An 18873-nucleotide genomic window follows, 5' to 3' on the forward strand; every position below is an offset into this window, starting at 1 on the left:
TCTCTCTCTCATTCTTGCTCCTGATATCCCACAGGTGCTAACATTTTCTTTGCCTGGTACTATCGTCCTCTAGCTGGAAGGCATAATTAAGCCAAAGTCAGAGAAGGTTGTTCCCTGTTACTAATTTAAAGTTCACAGCTTTTTTTCCTTTCAAAACTGAATGAAGGCTTGTTGGTACCAGTTGCTTAATAAGGTATAATATCCTCCTTTGGCGCTCAGTCCTCATATGAAGTATTTGATACTTTTTGATACTGATACTTGCACATCCTCATGGACTTCATCCAGCCCAAGTGCTGGTTTTGCCAGTTGTTTTAGATTTTTTTTCTAGCACGACTTTCCTCTATCAGAATTTGATTGTCATGTCATTCAGGTTTCCTTTTCTGAATTTTTTTGGGGCCACTTGTCTCAAAATATTTGTAGACTTCCCCCCTTATAACGTTATAGAGCAATAATGAATTCCACTGTCGATTACAGTTCAGCTGCTAAAGTGTTCCATTTAGGCTCATGTTCCCACTCCATATGTGCTCTTTTCATCTTGTTCAAAATGCTGGCCTGGCATTTTTACACAACGCTCATTTGTTTCAAAAACGGGAATGCACACACAATATCCACAGCTGTAAAAGCGTGGAAGAGCTGCATTCATGCTTTAAAAGGGAAAAGTAAAGATGAGCAGCGTCCAAACACTTCTTAATTAGTAAACAATGCCACGGCCTGTTCCTGTCGCTGTCCCAGAAGCAGGACATGACCAAATGAACTCTGCACTCCAGGGCTCTGAATGGGGCTGTTCCCCGGAGCAGACAACTCCACAGAGAAGGCAGGTGGTGTCACAGGCATGGGAAGGAGCAAGATAAGGAATTTGAGATATGGAGCAAAGCTCTGAATTTTGCTCCTCGCAATCTGTTGCTGCCGAGCAGAGCTGCCAGTCAAAGGTCCAAGAAGAGCTTGTTTCTGACTTAAAGCCTATGTTGTCCTCATCTGAGGTTCTCGGGACTTACCAAGAGGGGAATTAAAATTAAGCGTCCGAGCACCGTGACTACAGGGCAGTGGAGGGAGGCGGTGTCTGCACAGCGCTGGGCAACATTTAAGGTGGTGGTTCTTTCGCGCTAGCGGAGCAGCCCCGAACAGCACGGAACGGCAGGGGACTGCATCGAGCCTTGCTGCGGATCCCTTCTACAGCCCTGCGTTAGCACGAGCTGCACTGCCAGGTTCCAAAGGGTTGGATACGGGCGGAGAAAGGAGGCGGGCAATGAAAACACCTTTATCGCTCAGCGTTCACGCCCGCCCGGCGCCTGCGCGATGGCTCCGGCTCGGCCCCGGCATGGCGGCGGCCTGGGAGCGCCGCTCCGCGCACGGCCCCTGACGGACGGCCCTGGAGCAGGGGATGGATGGCTCTGGAGCAGGTGATGCCCCGGAGCAGGGGAAGCTCTCACCTCCCCCGCAGCTTCCCGGGGCAGCTCCTTGTGGGGCAGCGCCTGGAGCCGTGCGGCCCCTCGGCCGCCGTGCCCCGGCGCCACATGCGAGCGGTGGGGCCGCCCTGACTCTGCGAGTCCCTGCTGGGGCGCGCTTGCGCGGCCGAGCTTTGGTCTGCGTTTTGTTATTTATTTTATTTTTAAGAAAACAGGGGAAAAAAAAAAAAGCCTAGTCGTGATTGGTACTGTGTTTCTTGCAGTCCCTCTCCACGAAACCTTCGTGTTCTTCAGCATTGGGACACATTTTGACCTACTGAAGCCCTGCTCAGCTGAGTACCTTTAGAAGTTACAGCGGTAACCCAGGCAGGTATAAAAATGTAAGTTTTGGTTCTGGTCATTCTTTTTAATGTTTTCTTAAAGGAAAAAATAGCCGCGGTACCTTGTGTAAAATAACTGCGACCTCATTAGCTCTTTCTGTGAGGTTTTCCTTTATGAAGATGCTGTTGTTCAAGGAGAAAAAATTTAACTTGCAGATTTTGTGGTTGATTGTGAAATTCATGAGTGCATGAACTTCCAGTGTGCACAACCGTTTGGTCAGAGACATGCTAAAAGGTTTTTTAAGAAAATAAATTTTATGAAGCCAGAAATGTAATCCTGTTTCTGGGACCTGGTTTAACGTAGATGTGGTGCCCACTTGACTTTTGAGTGGTGAGCACTCAGAACTGATGAAATTATCAGTGGCATAAAGACGAGATGTTTTTGGGAGGAGAGACGTCTTTACTAAATGCCAGTGAAAACAAAAATATTTTTTGATCTGTCAACTTTGTGTACAAACGTTTTGGCCTACAGCATATAGTACGTATGACTTTTTTTCTTTTTCTTTTTTTTTAAGAATAAGTGAGTATTAACATCCTTCAGAATGCCCAACTCCAATGCCAAACTTTACAGTAACCACAGGGGTGGTCGGGAAGCCAGCAGACGGGAATTGGTTTCCAGATCTTTGCAAAGTGCTCAGCATTGCCTGGAGAACCAGGATTTTGGAACTGCATATGCTCACTATCTCCTGGTACTAAATCTAGCTCCTGAGTTAAAAACTACTGTAAAAGTAAGTGCTCTTCGAATTACTTGAAATTTTATTTATTGTAATTCTTTTGAGGTCTTTGTGACATGTTTTGTACTTGTGATTTGTTACATGTAACAAGTTTCTGCTTTTATTTTGAAGACAGAATTGGAAAATCAGGAATAATTGGAATGGCCAATGACTTCTTTAATAAGCTCTGTATGCTTATATGGAGGGAGTTCATAGAATCTTTTAGTCTGTGTGTGTCAATCACATTTAATAAAAACTGGGCCTTGTTAGTCCTGGAGCATGCATTATTATACACGCAGGCTTTTAGTAAACACTTCTGGGAGCTGATCCTCATGTGTGGGTGTCCAGGTGTATGTCAGGACACCTCTAGATGTTTTCAGGGCTCAGTTCCCTACTTCTGGTAACTCCCAGCATCTCAGTGGTCTATGTTTATTTTCTAGGAAACATTTCAGTTTACTCTCTTTAAATGGGCAGAAGAACTGGATTCGCTGGCACGGATTCAAGATCTGTTTAACTGCTATGAACAAGCACTTGAACTGTATCCCAACGATGAAGTGATCTGTAACAGTATGGGAGAACATCTCTTCAGGTTTGTAGTGATGTATATGCAGTTTTTGTAAGGTTCATGTTGTAAATACAAGCACATTCACATCTGCTTGTCTAAAATAGCTTAAAAAGAGTAGACAGTGCTAAAATAAATGTTGTTAATCACAGCAAAAGTGGAAAAAAAAAAGCCACCATGTTTGGTGTTGCTCAGGTCTTCTAAGGCTGGAATTTTAAGACTGAAATCATAGATTGTAATCCAGGTGGTTTTAGTTAGGTTTCCTTTTTGTGATTTCTTTGGTTTAAAGGAACACCTCACTGAGCATTGTATTAAAATGTATATGTATATTTGATAGATCTGGAGCTTTTTTCAGTGCTGTCTGATTTGAGATTATGCTGTAGGTATCATGAAAGCTTGATTCAAATTCACAATTTGGTTACTTTTTGATTTCTTTCCATTTTTTTCAAAACTGACACTTAATGCAAAAGCTGGCAACTCAAAATTTTGTGGTTTTGCAGAATGTTCCAGGTAAATAGAGTAAAACAGTTTTGGGGTTTATAGCATTCTCTCGAGTTGATTATGTGTGAGACTGGATTGCAGAGCTGCTGCTGTCATGTTGTTGCAGTGAGTTCTTGTAAATAAAACCTGTTTTACTTTGTCAAAGGATGCAGTAGTAGATGAAGGTTGGTGCACACAATGGTATTTCTGACCTGGCTTTGCATTTTACAGTGACTCGATGTACAGCTATAAATCATTCTTTTTCATAAAGTAATGCCAGTGTTTTCTAAAGATAATCTTTCTAACTCAGGCAAAATATTTCTGTTGTCTTTCAGCTGACATAAGACCTCTTTACAGACCCTCAGATGTTCACAGCTGCATGCATACTTTCCATTTGTTTGTCATTTTTCCTCTTAGAATGGGCTTCAGAGATGAAGCAGCTGGGTATTTTCATAAAGCAGTGAAGCTCAACCCCGACTTTGCCGATGCCAAGGAGAATTTTTACCGCGTTGCAAACTGGCTGGTGGAGCGCTGGCACTTCATCATGCTCAACGATGCCAAGAGGAACCTCACCTACCTCAAGGCCATTGAGAATGCTGTCCGCTCAGGGAGCAAATCTGTCCTGGATATTGGAACGGGAACAGGAATTTTGAGGTATGCCACAATGCACATTTCACATGAATTTGATAGAGAAGTATTGGCTGCCTGACAAAATTCAGCTGAGAGTGGAAAAAATAACTACTTTGATCCTTTTATGGAGACAAAACTTAAGAAAGCAAACAAAGCTTGCAGAAGCCAGTGAGTCTGGAGATGAGTGACTAGTAGTAGTTTTTGAACCTTTTTTCATTATTTGTTGCAGATGCTTTTTGTGTCAGTAAGTGCTGTATAAATCGAATAACTCACATTGGTTTTGAAGTTGTAATGTTACTTGTCCTGTCTTCAAATACTGACTGTAAAGAGTGGATTCAGCTTAGCTGGGGGAGGGCCCTTATGCTAACTGTGGTGGTTTTTTTGGTGGTAACGTATTAAGAGGATATCAACTTGTGCAATATCACTGTTCACACAAGAGATACCAGTTCATTTAATGATGATTTTTAGACTTGAACTGGTAGAAATATGAAGCAGATGTAGAGGAGGGGAAAACCCCTGATTCTTGTTTTCCAGTATGTTTGCAAAAAAGGCGGGAGCATCTTTTGTCTATGCCTGCGAATTATCCAAAACCATGTATGAACTTGCCCGTGATGTGGTGGCAGCCAATAATATGGAAAGAGAGATCAAACTTCTGCATTTGAAGTCACTTGATATAGAAATCCCAAAGCACATACCTGAAAGGTACGTTGTTGCTTTCTCTTCTGATAGTATTCTGAGTTTGCTCTTAATTTCAAGAAAATAGGAAATGCCTTGTGACCTAAACAGGAAATAACACTGTTGTGATATTACTCATAATGTGGGAAGGTTCTCTGTATCTTTTATGTGTTTAAAGAGCAGAAATGACAACATATTCTTCAGATCATCCTAATTTCTGTGGTAGATCAACGATGTCGTAAATTAAGGAATTTTAATTCTTTGATGGTGGGAGCTTTGGGGCATGTGTAATTATACTGCAGCAACAGGAAAAAAAAATTAGATTACTATGTCATAAAAGTAATTTTAACACACTTTTATACTTCTAACATCTTCTGGCTCACTTCTGCAGCCTTTGAATAGGATGGAGTTACTAACATTTAATAAAGTGTCTGGTGATGGTAAAGGCTCATGATCTGAAATGATGAAGCTCCTGGTTTAGGCCAATCAAGCCTTTCTGATTGTGTTAGCTGAGCTACAGTAACACATGTATCCCTTTAGTGTATATAATGAGTTACTAGATGTCAACTATTAATAAATGAATTACTGCTGTTCTGGAAGTGTCTTCTGTTATTATGCTGTATGCTTTTTGGTTTAATTCCAGAGGATTTAAGATTTAGTTGTTAGTCTGTGTAGGAATTTTATTGTGCTTCGATTATAGTTTTGGGGGTTTTAATTCCTTTTTATACACATGCATGAATACATACTATTGCACAAAATATATATTCTGCAGTTATCATTGGCTGTGTGCCCAGGCTGAAACATCTTCCTGTTTTGCCTAGATTCTTCCCACACGACTTATTTATAAATGCTGAGCAAGAAGCTTTACAGTAAATTCTTGCTCAATATTTGCTCTCTTCTATCTGCATCTTCAATAACTTCTAACAACAATTCAAAACACATAATTCTTTGGAAGAATTAAATTGCCCGTATGTACTCAAATTCCAGAATGCTGGTAAAAGTTTTGCTCTGAGCTCATATTGGTATGGTGGAGTTTTTCCTTTAAAAGAATGATTGATTGTTGACAGGAGTGTTTGTTATATGTTCTATTTCATGGTGTTCTTTTTCATGTCTAGAGTTTCCTTAGTTGTCACAGAAACAGTTGATGCTGGCTTATTTGGAGAAGGAATTGTGGAGAGCTTGATACATGCTTGGGAACATCTGCTTTTACAACCAAAGGTAGGTGATGTGGGTACCTGTGCGTGTGCACACATTCCAGGCATATGGGAATGAGAAACAGTTGTCTTGTAAGTATTTCATTCCTTTTGGTATGCTAAAAATGAGTGATCTGGGCTTGTTCCATGAATTTGATTTTGGTGAGTGGCAGTGAGGCAGAACATACATTGTACTTCTGTGACTTCTGTGTTCTGAGTAAACAGGTATTTGCAAAGCATGTTTCCCTGATGTAACCTTCCATCATCACAGGTAGTTCAGTCTTCATCACTATTCATTCATTTATTTTAAATTTTTCTTGTCCCCCATCTTTGTAAGTAACACCAAAAGAGTTTATGTGGTTTTTTTAACACAGTTTTCCTCCAAGTTTGATAACAACCTGGTCATTTTCAGGTGCCAGCTAGTAGCAGAAAGGCATGTCAGTCAGTCTAAGCAGAAAATGCTGAGTTATGATAGAATTATTTCTCATTGTAACACTAGGAAACACTCAATTATAATTTGGTAAATAAATTGATTTCTTTTTTCTGATTTGAGCCTTTTTGGAAGACTGAGCAATTCCACTGGGTCTCAGATTTTGCTTTGTGTATTTTGTGGTTTTGCTAGTACATTAAGCAAAGTAATATGACATGGAGTCTTACATAGCTTAATCTCTGTTACATCTTATAAAATAGAAGGACTTCTCTTTATTTTGTCCTTGCTTTGATTCCAGTTCTTTAAAAAAATGTTTTAGCTGGCTGAAACCTTTTGTGTTGTATTGAATTGAAACTGATGACCTCTAGTGTTAAGTACAGGAATGATGCATAAAAGGAAAGTCTTCAAATGTTTCAGTATACTGTTAACAAAATGCAGATTGAAAAACACCATTAGTTACACAGAGGAAGTAGTGGACTGAAAAGTAAAGCTTATGCCTGGTTATATTAAAACACTGTATTTAAAAAACTCCTTCAATGGTCAACAGAATGCCAAAGACCAGTGACTTTACCAGTCACTAAGAACTTACTGATATTTTGACTGTCACTTGAATGGCTCACTAACATGTAACTTAGGCTTTTCAGTAATGGTAGAAATAGGCTACTGTCTCATTGCATGTTGGTGTTCATGTTTTCACAGCCTAAAAACCAAAACATCTGTGCTGGAGACTATGGCAGAGTTATTCCTGCAAGTGCTACAGTATTTGGGATGGCAGTGGAATGCAAAGAGATACGTAGACATCACAGGTGTGTTTAAACTCTAACACAGCTTGAACCCATATTTTTTATTTGAGAAGAGACTGGTTGTTTTTATTGACCATTTCTCATTTACTGTGCTCTTTATTTTTTGAATGGATGATTATCTGTTTAACTAAAAAGATAACTGCTCTCACCCTCCCTACCCCTTTTCCAGGCTTTTTTTTTTTTGCCCCACCTCCCTACCCCTTTGAGGTTCAGATTTTCTGGACCCCTTAATCATACAGTTATGCTGAAATACCTGTCTCTTAACACATGCTAAAGAAATTTAATTCCTTCATAGTAAAATTACTTCTCAGTTTCTGAATTGGAGATTCTTGGATTAACGCTTGGCCTTTATCCTCATTTTACCCTCTTTATAATCTGCTCCATGCCTCACTTCTGGATCTAACCCTTCTAGGACTGTGTAAAGCCTAAGTGTTGATAACCTCAGCTGTCATTATCTGTCTGAATGTCCTTTGCCCAATTCTGAACTGGCATACAGTAGGGGTTCTTTGCTAAGACTAGTTCTGACTGTGTATCCATTACTTTCATATTTATTCTCATCTTTTAGAACAATATGGAGACAGTCTCTGTCTGAGAGGTTTGGACTTGATGTATTTTGTTTAGGATTAATATTGTTGTAGATTAGAGAAAATACTAACTTTTAGAGGAGCTCCAGTGCACTGGATGAAAAGCAGCCAGGCTGCATCACTGATTTTTCTAATGCAGTAGACCTGGAAAGTGGCCAGCAAGAGACAGAAGTTCCCGTGGTAGATGGTCACAGAATAATTTCTTTGAGAAGTTAATTATTCATCAATTAGAAAAGGTTTTGCCTTGAAACAGGGCATTGACCGTTCCTTACAAAATTTCAATGGAATGAAAGTTAATTTGTTTTTAACTTTGGATTGTTGAATTGATGTTCTATTTTAATAGCTTAAGGTGACTAGCAGGACTGAAGTGATTGTCACAAATTAATTATATGCTGTAGGAAAAGAAAAAGGCTCTTCTAAATTTCTTGCCTTTATAGTTTGAGATCCCTTTTTGCTCCAGTAAGAATATTTAAGGCTATTGTAACAAGTCCTGTTTTTATGTAAAACACTTGCATGTTCTCAGATTTAAACTATGCAGATCTCTTTGAATTATTCTCATGTGCATGCCTTCACGTTTCCCTACATGTTTTCACAATCCACAGGAAAACTTTGGGGGTCGGATGGTTTTTTCTGAGCAGGAGGCCTAATGAAATAGCAGTGTGGAAGTATCTCTTTTCTCATGACTTTTATATCATCTAGCACAGTTTCTGCCTTGTACAATTAATACAACTTTTATTTGAGCTTTTCCTCGTGCTTTAATTTTTTTTTTTTTTTTGAGTGGTTAGAAGTAGATGTAGAGCCCAGAACTGAACGAATACATGAGGTTTAAAAGGTTTAAAAGTGTGTTTAATTTATCATCAAACACTGATTCATCTTGCTGAGAGAGGGAATCCCCTTTCAGTCCAAAAGATAATCTTGCATATCACAGCCATCTCTCTGTGTCTGATCTGATCTTCTACTTTGTATTCTGTCCCTTTCTTTTAGCAATTTTAAGTTATGCTTCATTGCTTGTGCTCTGATTGGTATTGGGTTTTTTTTCCTAAGATGTAGTGAAATTCTTAATGTGTATTGGGCTTTTTCTTAGTTTCTGGTGACAGCATTCAGTGCTGGTTCTTGAAGGTGAGGTGCTTTTTCTGCACTTTAGAGCTGCTCTGAACATGGCAAAAACCCCACAGAATTGTTTTAGTATTTTTTAGCTTCTCTATTCTAACACTGTATATTTAAAAATATTAGTCAGCCTAGGGAGAATTTCCTTTAGGTTTTTGGTCAAATTACTTGGAATTTCATTTCTCCTCTGTTTGCCTTTACTCCCAGAGTGGGAATGAAAGAAGTTGCTGGTGTGTGCTTGTCAAATTCAGTGCAGTTCTTCAGTCCCACATATGCTGCTGCTGGCTCAGAGGAAACTGTGGAGCCCTACACCACAGAGAAGCTCAGTCGTATTCCTGGGGGTTACAGAGCCCTCACAGAACCCTGTCAAGTCATGACAGTAGATTTCAATGATCTGCAGGTAATGATTTTTCTTACATCCTTCATAAGTAATCATTTTATGAATAACGAGAGTCTCGTATCTTCTTTGGTTTTGGGTTCAACTTCAGAAGTGCAAAGTTGGCAGGGCTGCACTGAAATCCTCTGCTGGTTTTGATGCTTGTCTGGTTGTGTGGTGATGTGATTCATCAGATGACAGTCTGTGATTTTTTTGAAGATGGGTTTTTTTTGTTTGTTGGGCATAGTTTAGGGGACTATATAAACTACCTCACCATAAGATCAAGAGCTGCCAGCCTCAGTACAGGGAGGGGGAGGAAAGATGTGGTAGACCAATTATGATTTATGCAGTTGTGGAGTTGGCTTAGTTTTATTCCTCTAAAGTCAGTCTTCAAGAAACTGTTGAAGACAGGACAAAGGCTGTATTTTCCATCTGGGATAAACATGTAAATGTTGATGGATAAGTGTAAAAGAGGAGATAAAGGAATTATCCTATTCAACCATTCGATTCCACACTTCAGCTCCTTTGTATCTTAGGGTATTTCTGTTATAGGGCATTCTAAAATCTAGTAGCATTATTTTGTGTATTTAACACAAAATACATTTGTATGCGTATGCTAAATAGGCTTGAACTGGAAGGCAAGGAGCTGAGCCCCCTGCAGCTGAGCTTGCTAAAAAGATGATACATCTGATCTCTGGTGTGCTTCTTGCTCATTGACCTGTGGTGAGGAGCTAGCATTGAGTCAGAGCTTAAAATAGATCCTGTTATATAAATGAAATTATTCTTGGCTGCTGCTTGGCCAGGAGTTGCAGTTTCTGAATTAATAGCTTTTCCTAGTTGGCTTGTCTGACATCCTGAGATTAAAAATGAAATAAGACAAGGCTCTTCAGTATACTATTGGGAGCAATCTCTGTGACCTAATGTTGCTTCTGCTTCCAGCTTCAATATAAAGCTATTGCTCTCATCTGAGAGATGTCTGTTCTTAAGCATCTGCCTGCTGGCAAACATGTAAAGATAATTTTGAAAAGTAAAGAACAGTGTTATTCTTTAAATCATGTTTCAGAACTGCTCCTTTGAAGTTTCAGTTAGACTAATGGAGTGTTCCTGTCACGAAATGTTAAGGTATCATAAGTAAAAAGGAGGAAATGCCACTGTTACAAATCACTGATGTGGTTAGGAATCCTTTGTTTGTTGTTACTTTGTTTGTTTGTTACTTTGTTTGTTACTTTGTCACTGGGCAAATGTGGCAATTCCAAACACTGGTAGGTTACTTTCAGCATGGATTTTTTTGTTGTTGTTGTTTTTGTTTTGGGGGGGTTTGTGTGTTTTGTCATGGCCACACCTGGATGTTCAATCAATGCAGCTAAAAATGAGAAAAAAATTGTCTTTGTTCCTACTGTAATAAGAAAAAATCCTCCTAAACTTAAAAACAGTATCAGAATTACCTACTAAGGACAGAAATTCAGATAAGAAATCACTTAGCACTAGTAAGGTAATTTCTAAGACGTATTTTCTAAAGTCCTATTTCAAAGAACTAGAGGGCTGTTGCATTTATTCTGCTTGTGCTAACTATCCAGACCTAAACTGGCAGAACAGAGAAGGCAGCTTAAAATACAGTACAGCAGTGTTTCTCAAACTGAGTTGTAGGAGACTTCAAAGACATTAGTACAGATCAGAGAAATAATAAGTCAAAATTCACAAATAATAATAATAATTTTTAAAAAGCAGCTGCTTTATGGCAATGACTTTATTACTGCTGTTACTAGCAGCAGCAGCTCAGTCCCTCCCCAGCAGGGGAATGAGGTGTGGCTGTAATTACAGGCTGCAGGCACTTGCACCCAGCCAGGTGCTACCTGTGTGCATGTTTGCTGGCAGCAGATCAGTGCCACTGGCAGGGGAAGTGTTTACCTCTGCAGCCAGTAATTAAAGCTCAGTCTCACTTTCAGGCCCTAAAGGAACTGTGCTTTTGCCAACAGTTACAGATTTTGGCTCTTTCTAATCCTTCATGAGGAGTTGTGGTGTGGAGTATGTGAGAAATTGTGGATCAAGACATAGGAAACTTGATAACTGCATTCTTTCTGTAGATTTTCCTTCTGTTTGTAGTGACATTTACTACTTTTACTGGAAGCTATCTTTTTCTCCTTCAGAGGATATGTGGCATAGCATCATTTTGGGGTTTTACTGCTTATTCCTGTGCCGTTGCTTTATTTCTTTTGTTCTCTCTTTAACAGGACTACTTGATAAATTGCCGTCCTGATGTGCTATGGCTGTTTAAATCTGTAATTGGCATAAATAATAGAAGAAGGTTTATAAAGTGGCAAGTGTGAGGAATAAATACAGGTTAAGCGGCGTGGCAGAGAGCAGGGAAAGCTGAAGTAAGCCTTCAAATGGGTTTTTAAGTGATGGCAATGTGACACTGCAGTTACTAGAACCCACTGGATGAGAACCTTGGGCCTGCTGCTTCTGAGGAATAATCAGGAGGAATAGTTTTAATATTAAATACGCTTTTATACTTCTCCCAGCTTCCCAGAAACCAAGAACCAGATGCATGCTTGTGCTCTTGCTGTCTTGTTTCAAGGGGCTTGATGCTAGAAAAGCTTCAACTTACTGCTCTTTTCCTCACTAGTTGAGGAGGTACCACAAAGATGACTGGCAGCAAAGCACTTCTATTGAAGAGCAGTGAGAGCTTACTGTGAGCTTTGTTAGCATCCAGTAATTTTAACTTGCCCATTGTTCAGCCATCTCTCAGTTGTGAGAAGGGGGATAGACAAGCTCTTGGAGAACACAGAGCGAAGAGGGAAAAATAAAAAATCCAGCATGTGACAGCTACTCGTATCCTCAGAGTGGGACATGAACTTTTCTTTTGCCATGTATATTTTAAGATTGAAACTTAGAGGACAAGTGTTGACATAAGCAGATCAGGAAGTTGATAAATGTTTTGGAAGGGCTATTACTAAGCAGAACGGTTGTGACTGAGAGAACCTTTAGTCCCTTGTGCTTGACCTCCTGTTAATTGGTTTATGCCGGAACTAAAACATTAGTGCTGATCCTTTTGTGCTTGTGAATGTTGGTAGCAGAAGGTAATTCCTGAGAAAAATAAATTGTACGTGGAAAGAGACTTAATTCCTGTTACATATTCAAAACTTTTTAGGAGTATTGGAGAATTTATAAATGATCCCTTTAGGGTAGACCTTAAGGTCTTCCCAGTAGTGAAATTGTACATGCCTGAGTTTTTACACAAGGCCTACAGCCCAGACAGCAGATAAAACACCCTCAAAGGTGTTTGACTTCCTGGTTTTATAATGATTTTGCAAGCCTGTGTTTGAGCAAATTCAGTGCTTGCACACAGTATTTCTAGAACTGGTTGAACACAGGTTTTAAGTGAAACATGTGCCTAAGCATTGGCTTGAGTCCAGCTCAAAAGACTGGCTCTGTTTTATTCCTTCTCATAAGGCAAGCCCTGCCAGTCTGAAGCACTTCTTGCAGTTTTGGGTGGGTTTAAATGTGTGTGTTCTAAGATGTAGGTGTGTTTGCTTCTATGGCTCACAGATGCAGGTTGTCCATGTGGGAAATGGCTCTTGCATGTGGGAAGACAATTCCTATGCTAGTGAGTACTCATGATGATAATTGGTGTTGTAGAGGCTTGGTAACTTCAAGTTTGTGTTGGATGCCCTCATGGATTGGTGCAGAAATTTTGGATGATTTAGTTTAATAAAACCAAATTTTTATTCATTTTTTCCTATTTCTTCTTTTGTCAGGAGCTGAAAAGCCTGGCAGCTAGAAAGCCCTGGAAGCTCAGCCTGCCAGTCACTGAAGGAGGAATACTGGATGCTATTGTGGTGTGGTTTGTACTGCAGCTGGATGATGAGCACTCTCTATCTACAAGTCCCAGCGAGGAAACTTGCTGGGAACAGGCAGTGTATCCTGTGCAGGGCCTCCTTGGTACGTCCTGTGGGTTTGCTTGTTGTGGTACATTAACTTGGTTTCATTTTGGGCTTTTTTTTTTTTCATTTTGATAAATTAGCTTTTCTCAGAGACTAAGAAGTCTAAATAGGATTACAAGTTCAACAGCAAGTAGCTGTGAGGTGGTTCCTGATCATGTTTCTGGTCTGTAGTGCACAGTCCCTGCATCAGGGCTTGTTCGTGGGACTCTGCTGTGAAGCAGATGAGATCTGGGAGAGTACTTTTCAATAACTTTGGGGTTTTTTCTATACTGAATTTAATGCATTGTGGAGCACCTCCAAAAAGTGGGGCTACTGGCTCACCTGGTGAACATGTGACTTGCGGGGGCGGGGGGGGGGAAGGTGAGGGAGAAATTGCTAGCTGCTACTGCCACAAAACCAAAACTATTGCTACCTAACTAAAAATATTCCTACCTTCCCCTTGCCCCATGTGGGACTCAGCTTGAATACTCTCCACATACAGGCATCGGCAGTGCCATTTTTAGCAGCGTCTACTCTCTGTTGACCCACTTTTTATTTTCCTGTTTCCTAGAATCTTAGAGTATCTCAGGCTGGAAGGGACCCATAAAGATCCTAGAGTCCAGCTTCCTGCTTCTCACAGGACTACCTAAAATTAAATCACCTGACTCAGAGCATTGTCAGGTGCTCCTTGAACCCTGTCAGGCGTGGTGCTGTGACTGCTACCCTGGGAAACTTGTTCCAGCCCTGATAATCCTGTAGGTGAAGGACCTTCTCCTTATGTCCAATCTGAACTTCCCTGATGCAGTTTCATTCCATTTCCTTGGGTGCTGTCTCAGAGAAAGATCAGCACCTTCCTGTCCACTGCCACCCTTGAGGGGGTTTTCAGCTGTGATGAGATCTCCCCTCAGCCTGCTCTTCCCCAGGCAGAACAAAACAAGTGCCCTCACCTGCTCCCATAAGTCTTGCCCCTGAGGCCTTTCTCTATCTTGGTCACCCTGCTCTGACACACTCTAATGGTTTTATGTACTTATATTGTGGCGCAGATAGGAACAAATGAGATAATGTGGTGAGTGGGTTGGTTTGTTTGTTTGTCTTAAGCACTGTATGGCTCTTCAGTGGTGTGTCTGTAAAGTAACTGACATGATTTTTTTTATGCTCTTTTGCCAAGATTATTCTGTGAAGACTGGAGATACTGTGATGATGGAAGTTTGCTGCCAAGACTGCTACTTGAAGATCCAGAAGATCTCTTCTTTGCCTTCAGAGTGTGGGATGGATTTCAGTGACAGAGACGACACGCCGAGTTTGGGCAATGAGGCTGAATTATGTAATGCTCTGGCTGGACTTCAGACAAGCACCAAACAGGATGGCAACGCTCCAGTGTGTGTGCTGGAATCCACAGAAATAGCCCTGCTCAATGACGTACCCTACCACGAGTGCTTTAAAGCTGCCATGAGCAAAGTGCTGGTGTCACTAAATCCAAGTAAGGACTTGCACTCCATGGACATTGATGGACATGGCAGTGGGATAAACCTCCAAGAGGATCAAAACAAGAGTTCTCTAGATGTGGATCCTAATGCTTTCTACATTTTAGATGTATCTGAAGGCTTCTCCATCCTGCCAATTATAGCTGGCAAGCTTGGACCAGTTAGAGCCTACAGTTCCGTTGAGAAAGAACAGCATCAGGCAGCACTTCATGTCATTGCAGAAGCAAACCACTTCCCTAAGGAAACATTAGAGTTTTGGCTCAGCCACTTAGAAGAAGAAAGTATGGTGCTACAGAGACCCAAATCAGACAAATTGTGGAGTATTATTATCTTGGATGTTATAGAGACATCAGGTTTAATCCAGCAGGAAGTGATGGAAAAGGCTGCAATATCCAGGTACAGTATAAAAGGACAAAATTATTTCTAGGAATCTGTAATTACCTGAAAAATTTTGAGAATATTCCTTGTAACTATGGAATTACTGTTATGCTGCTTCTGTAGAGAAAAGTTTTTTCCTTGGATTGAACCTCCTAGTGTTTCTGGCCTGACCATTGTATACATTATAATTTCTTAAATCAAGATTTCACTATCTCAGATTTATCTTTTTTTTATGCAGGAATATGAATGGATGATCATATCCCTTGGTCTGTCAGAAGTTTGCAGGATAGCAGTAATAACCAAGGCAGCTTTTAGTGCAAGGTTAGAAAAGCCCAGATTCCTGTACGTGTCAAACGGTTGTGGGAACAAACTGGTCCTGCTAGAAGACAAACACATGGTGTTAGAACAGCCAGGGAAGCAGCAGCAAAGCTAGCTGTTCCTCACAGCAGGAGGAGTAGGAAAGAAGGCAGAGCAGGAAAAGTAAAATAATGCAAATGGATAACTAAGTGTGAAATGGATTTATCCCCTTTTGTGGGCCTAGGGAAACTTCTCTGTTAACCTTCATGCATAGTGATGGCACGTCCTTCTTAGGAGCACTGGACTTCAGAGGAACAACTAGCGTGCTTTTCTCAAATGTAGTTACTGTTCTTTCATTCCTGTTGATTGATCAGCTTTACAGGTGTAATCTCTCTCATTTTACAGGTGTTTACTTCACAGTGGTGGGAAGATTTTCCCACAGTATGTGTTGGTATATGGGATGCTTGTAGAATCGGAGTCTCTGTTGCTGGAGAGTGCTGTTCAAGGAACAGAACCAACTCTGGGGTTTAATATAGCCCCTTTTATCAACCAGTTCAAGGTAGGAAGCTGGTGGGTGGCTTCCAGGCATGGTTTCAAAGCTGCAGCTGTTTTATGTTTGGTGTAAACTGTAAGAAAACACTGTTGAAATTATCAGGAGAGGTTTTTGTGACTACACAGGAACCTTGAAGTAAACTAGAATGGGTGATGTTTGTTTTAGAACTGGGGTGGAAGTTTTGTCCCAGTTAATATACAGAAGAGTGGCTGTGGTGTTACTGTTCCCAGTCAATTGTATTCCAGTGTTTTGAAAGGCATTAGAGGGCTGGATTTTGCATTTCTGTCTATCTCTGACAGGCATCACAGTAATTCCTGGCAACTTTTGTGTTATGATTAAGTTTTCTACCTTTTCACTTGGTAATGGCTGTTTCTGCCTGAAGTTCTGGTCTATACTCTTAGGTACCTGTTCGTGTGTATTTGGATCTCTCCACGTTACCCTGTGTACCCTTGAGCAAGCCAGCAGAGCTCTTAAGGCTGGATCTCATGAATCCTCTGCTGAACAGCCCTAGCAGAGAAGTGAAGGTGAGTTCTGGAACCCAAACCTAACTGCTCTTCTGCAGCGCTGCTCCTTAATTGCTCCTGTGGGTTGAACATTTCAATACAGGATTTCCTTGCCTGCAGCTGTCTCTGAAAAGGATTGAAATGGTTTAAACTACTTCCTTTTCAAAGAGCATAGTATAACAGATTATTATTTTAAATATTTTTAGATACAAATTTGTAAGTCTGGCCGAGTCACTGCCATTCCCTTCTGGTATCACATCCATCTGGATGACGACCATTGCTTGAACACATCTGATGAGTCCTCACACTGGAAACAAGCTGCAGTTGTTCTGGATGAGCCCATCCCAGTTCAGGCTGGAGATGAACTTGTGCTTGATGTCCAGCACCATAAAAGCAACATCAGCATTACGGTTAAAAGGTGAAGAATGTCCTGTGTGATTTGTGCTTAATCGCCTATGCATAAACTGACAGTTCGTAACAACACTGCTGTTACTTTGTATTAAAGTCTAAATTTTATTTACTGATCAAAAAGGCTGTTTTGTTGCTTTAATAATAGATACTTAGGCTCCACTGGTGGACTAAAATTTGCACTGTAAAGGCACTGTACCAAGCAGTTAGAGGAGATACTGTCTTCACTGTAGCACAGACCTGATTGCTGGCTCGTATAGTGGGACAGACTTCTGCTGCCAGGTCTGCTGTAGTGAGAAAAAAAAAGCATCCAGAGGCTTGTACCAGAAATAAACACCTATGGCTGTTTGGGATGGAGTCCTTGTTTCTCAGGCTGTGGTTCCACTTCTCAGTTGCCAAAGCCTTCTCTGTCAGTGTATTGAGATGTGCGCCTTGTGGGAGGACTGAACAGCATTCCAGCTGCAGTATCACAAGTCAGTCCTGCACACAGACCATTCCAGAAAGCTGTAAAGGAATGCTGTTGGGTAACTCAAGCTCTATAATGGAAGGTAAAACTGGTAAACATTTTAGAATCCCCAGAGACTTTCTTCCAGGAATACAATGGGCATGAACTTGTCCGTATGAAAGTCGCATAAAATACATCCGTCACTGCAGTACTCCTGACTATCTTCTACAGCATTACGTCTTGGGATAATGCAGGTAACCAATTCCTTCTAACTAAATTTATAACCAAGTGGAAGACTAATAAAAGCTTTGAACTCAGCACTGACTCTACCTCTGTAGAGAGGAGGAAGACTCTTACCAAGATTTTTCTGTTGCTAAGCTCCTTTTTACTGTGCTGCCTGTTCAATTGAGAAGAGGCAATTTTGTGATCTTTTAACATCAGCCTGTATAAAGAGCCATCCACAAAGGATTTTTCAAGAATGTCAGGGTCTGCTAAAGTCATTATATACTCTTCATTAGGTCAAACATTTCAGATAGTTTAACTTATTTCTATCTATGAATTTCTATTTATTTCTATCAAGTTCACTCAGTTTAACTTCTGGGACTGTTAGAGCTGGGGTTGTCCCAGCCTCAGCTGAACCTGCACCTGATAAATTGCTGTAATAAAGCTCCATTTGGAAGGGTGGAAGAAACATCTCTAATTTTTTTCCCAAGCAGAGGCACAAAGTCATGTTTTCTGAAGATAAAGTAACTGGATACTGTCCTTTATCCAAGGGGTACAATGCATAACAAAATGCAAGTGAATTATAGTAGGCCAGAGGCTTTTGATATTACATTAAAAAAAAGTGCTTCTTAAACACAATACCCAAAACCATGATCCATAAAATTTTAAGTTAGTCTGACACAACTACACTGGGCAGGTGCATGGTAATTGCACCAGAGTGCAGTTTTATAGGGAAGTGTTTAGGTTTCTTGTGCAGGAAGACCTCTGATAAAAACCGTGCAGAGTGGGCTAGGTGTATTTATTAAGGTTTTAGTAATTAAGATGAAACCAAAATTACTTCAACACAAATGAAAGACATTCTAGTGTCCTTGAGTAAGGCAAGAGCAATCCTTACAACTTCTGATTAAACAACTTGGGGAGGAGATTTGGCATGCCATAAAACAACAGAGGAATAATATGATTAAGAGGAAAATTAACTATTTGCAAATGAGCTTTTTATATAATCCTGATAGGCTGTGCTGTGGAATACTGTGCTAGTGGTTTTCAAAGACAGAGTAGGTATCATTGCAAGATTTCTATTTTTTAAATTCAGTAGCAGTCTTTAGGGAAAGCTATGGTCCTATAAGCTACTGCAATTAAAAAAATAACTTTTCTCCCAGAAAAAAACCCAAATAAGCCAGAATATTATACTGTGCAAATAGAATAACTGAATAATAATAAAATAACTTAGTAGCTTTCCAGAAGTACTCTGAAAGAAGCAACCAAGACACTTAAATAGCTGTTTTCCTATCTAGGTCCCCTCTGTACCTTACTGAAGTTT

At 40.4% G+C, this 18873-nt stretch overlaps 1 protein-coding gene across 1 annotated transcript; it reads left to right on the forward strand.

The window, feature by feature from the left end:
• The first annotated feature begins 1308 nt into the window (after window positions 1-1308).
• PRMT9 (protein arginine methyltransferase 9) lies at window positions 1309-17242 on the forward strand. Its single transcript, XM_010412001.4, has 14 exons — window positions 1309-1400; window positions 1670-1786; window positions 2302-2514; window positions 2940-3088; window positions 3959-4195; window positions 4706-4873; window positions 5962-6064; window positions 7169-7275; window positions 9171-9363; window positions 13098-13281; window positions 14431-15142; window positions 15827-15980; window positions 16376-16498; window positions 16684-17242. The coding sequence occupies exons 3-14, from the start codon at window positions 2329-2331 to the stop codon at window positions 16897-16899; spliced, it is 2532 nt and encodes an 843-aa protein (XP_010410303.1). The 5' UTR covers window positions 1309-1400; window positions 1670-1786; window positions 2302-2328; the 3' UTR covers window positions 16900-17242.
• Window positions 17243-18873: the final 1631 nt, after the last annotated feature.

Source organism: Corvus cornix, chromosome 4, assembly GCF_000738735.6.
Source record: "Corvus cornix cornix isolate S_Up_H32 chromosome 4, ASM73873v5, whole genome shotgun sequence".
Classification (NCBI taxonomy): Eukaryota; Metazoa; Chordata; class Aves; order Passeriformes; family Corvidae; genus Corvus; species Corvus cornix.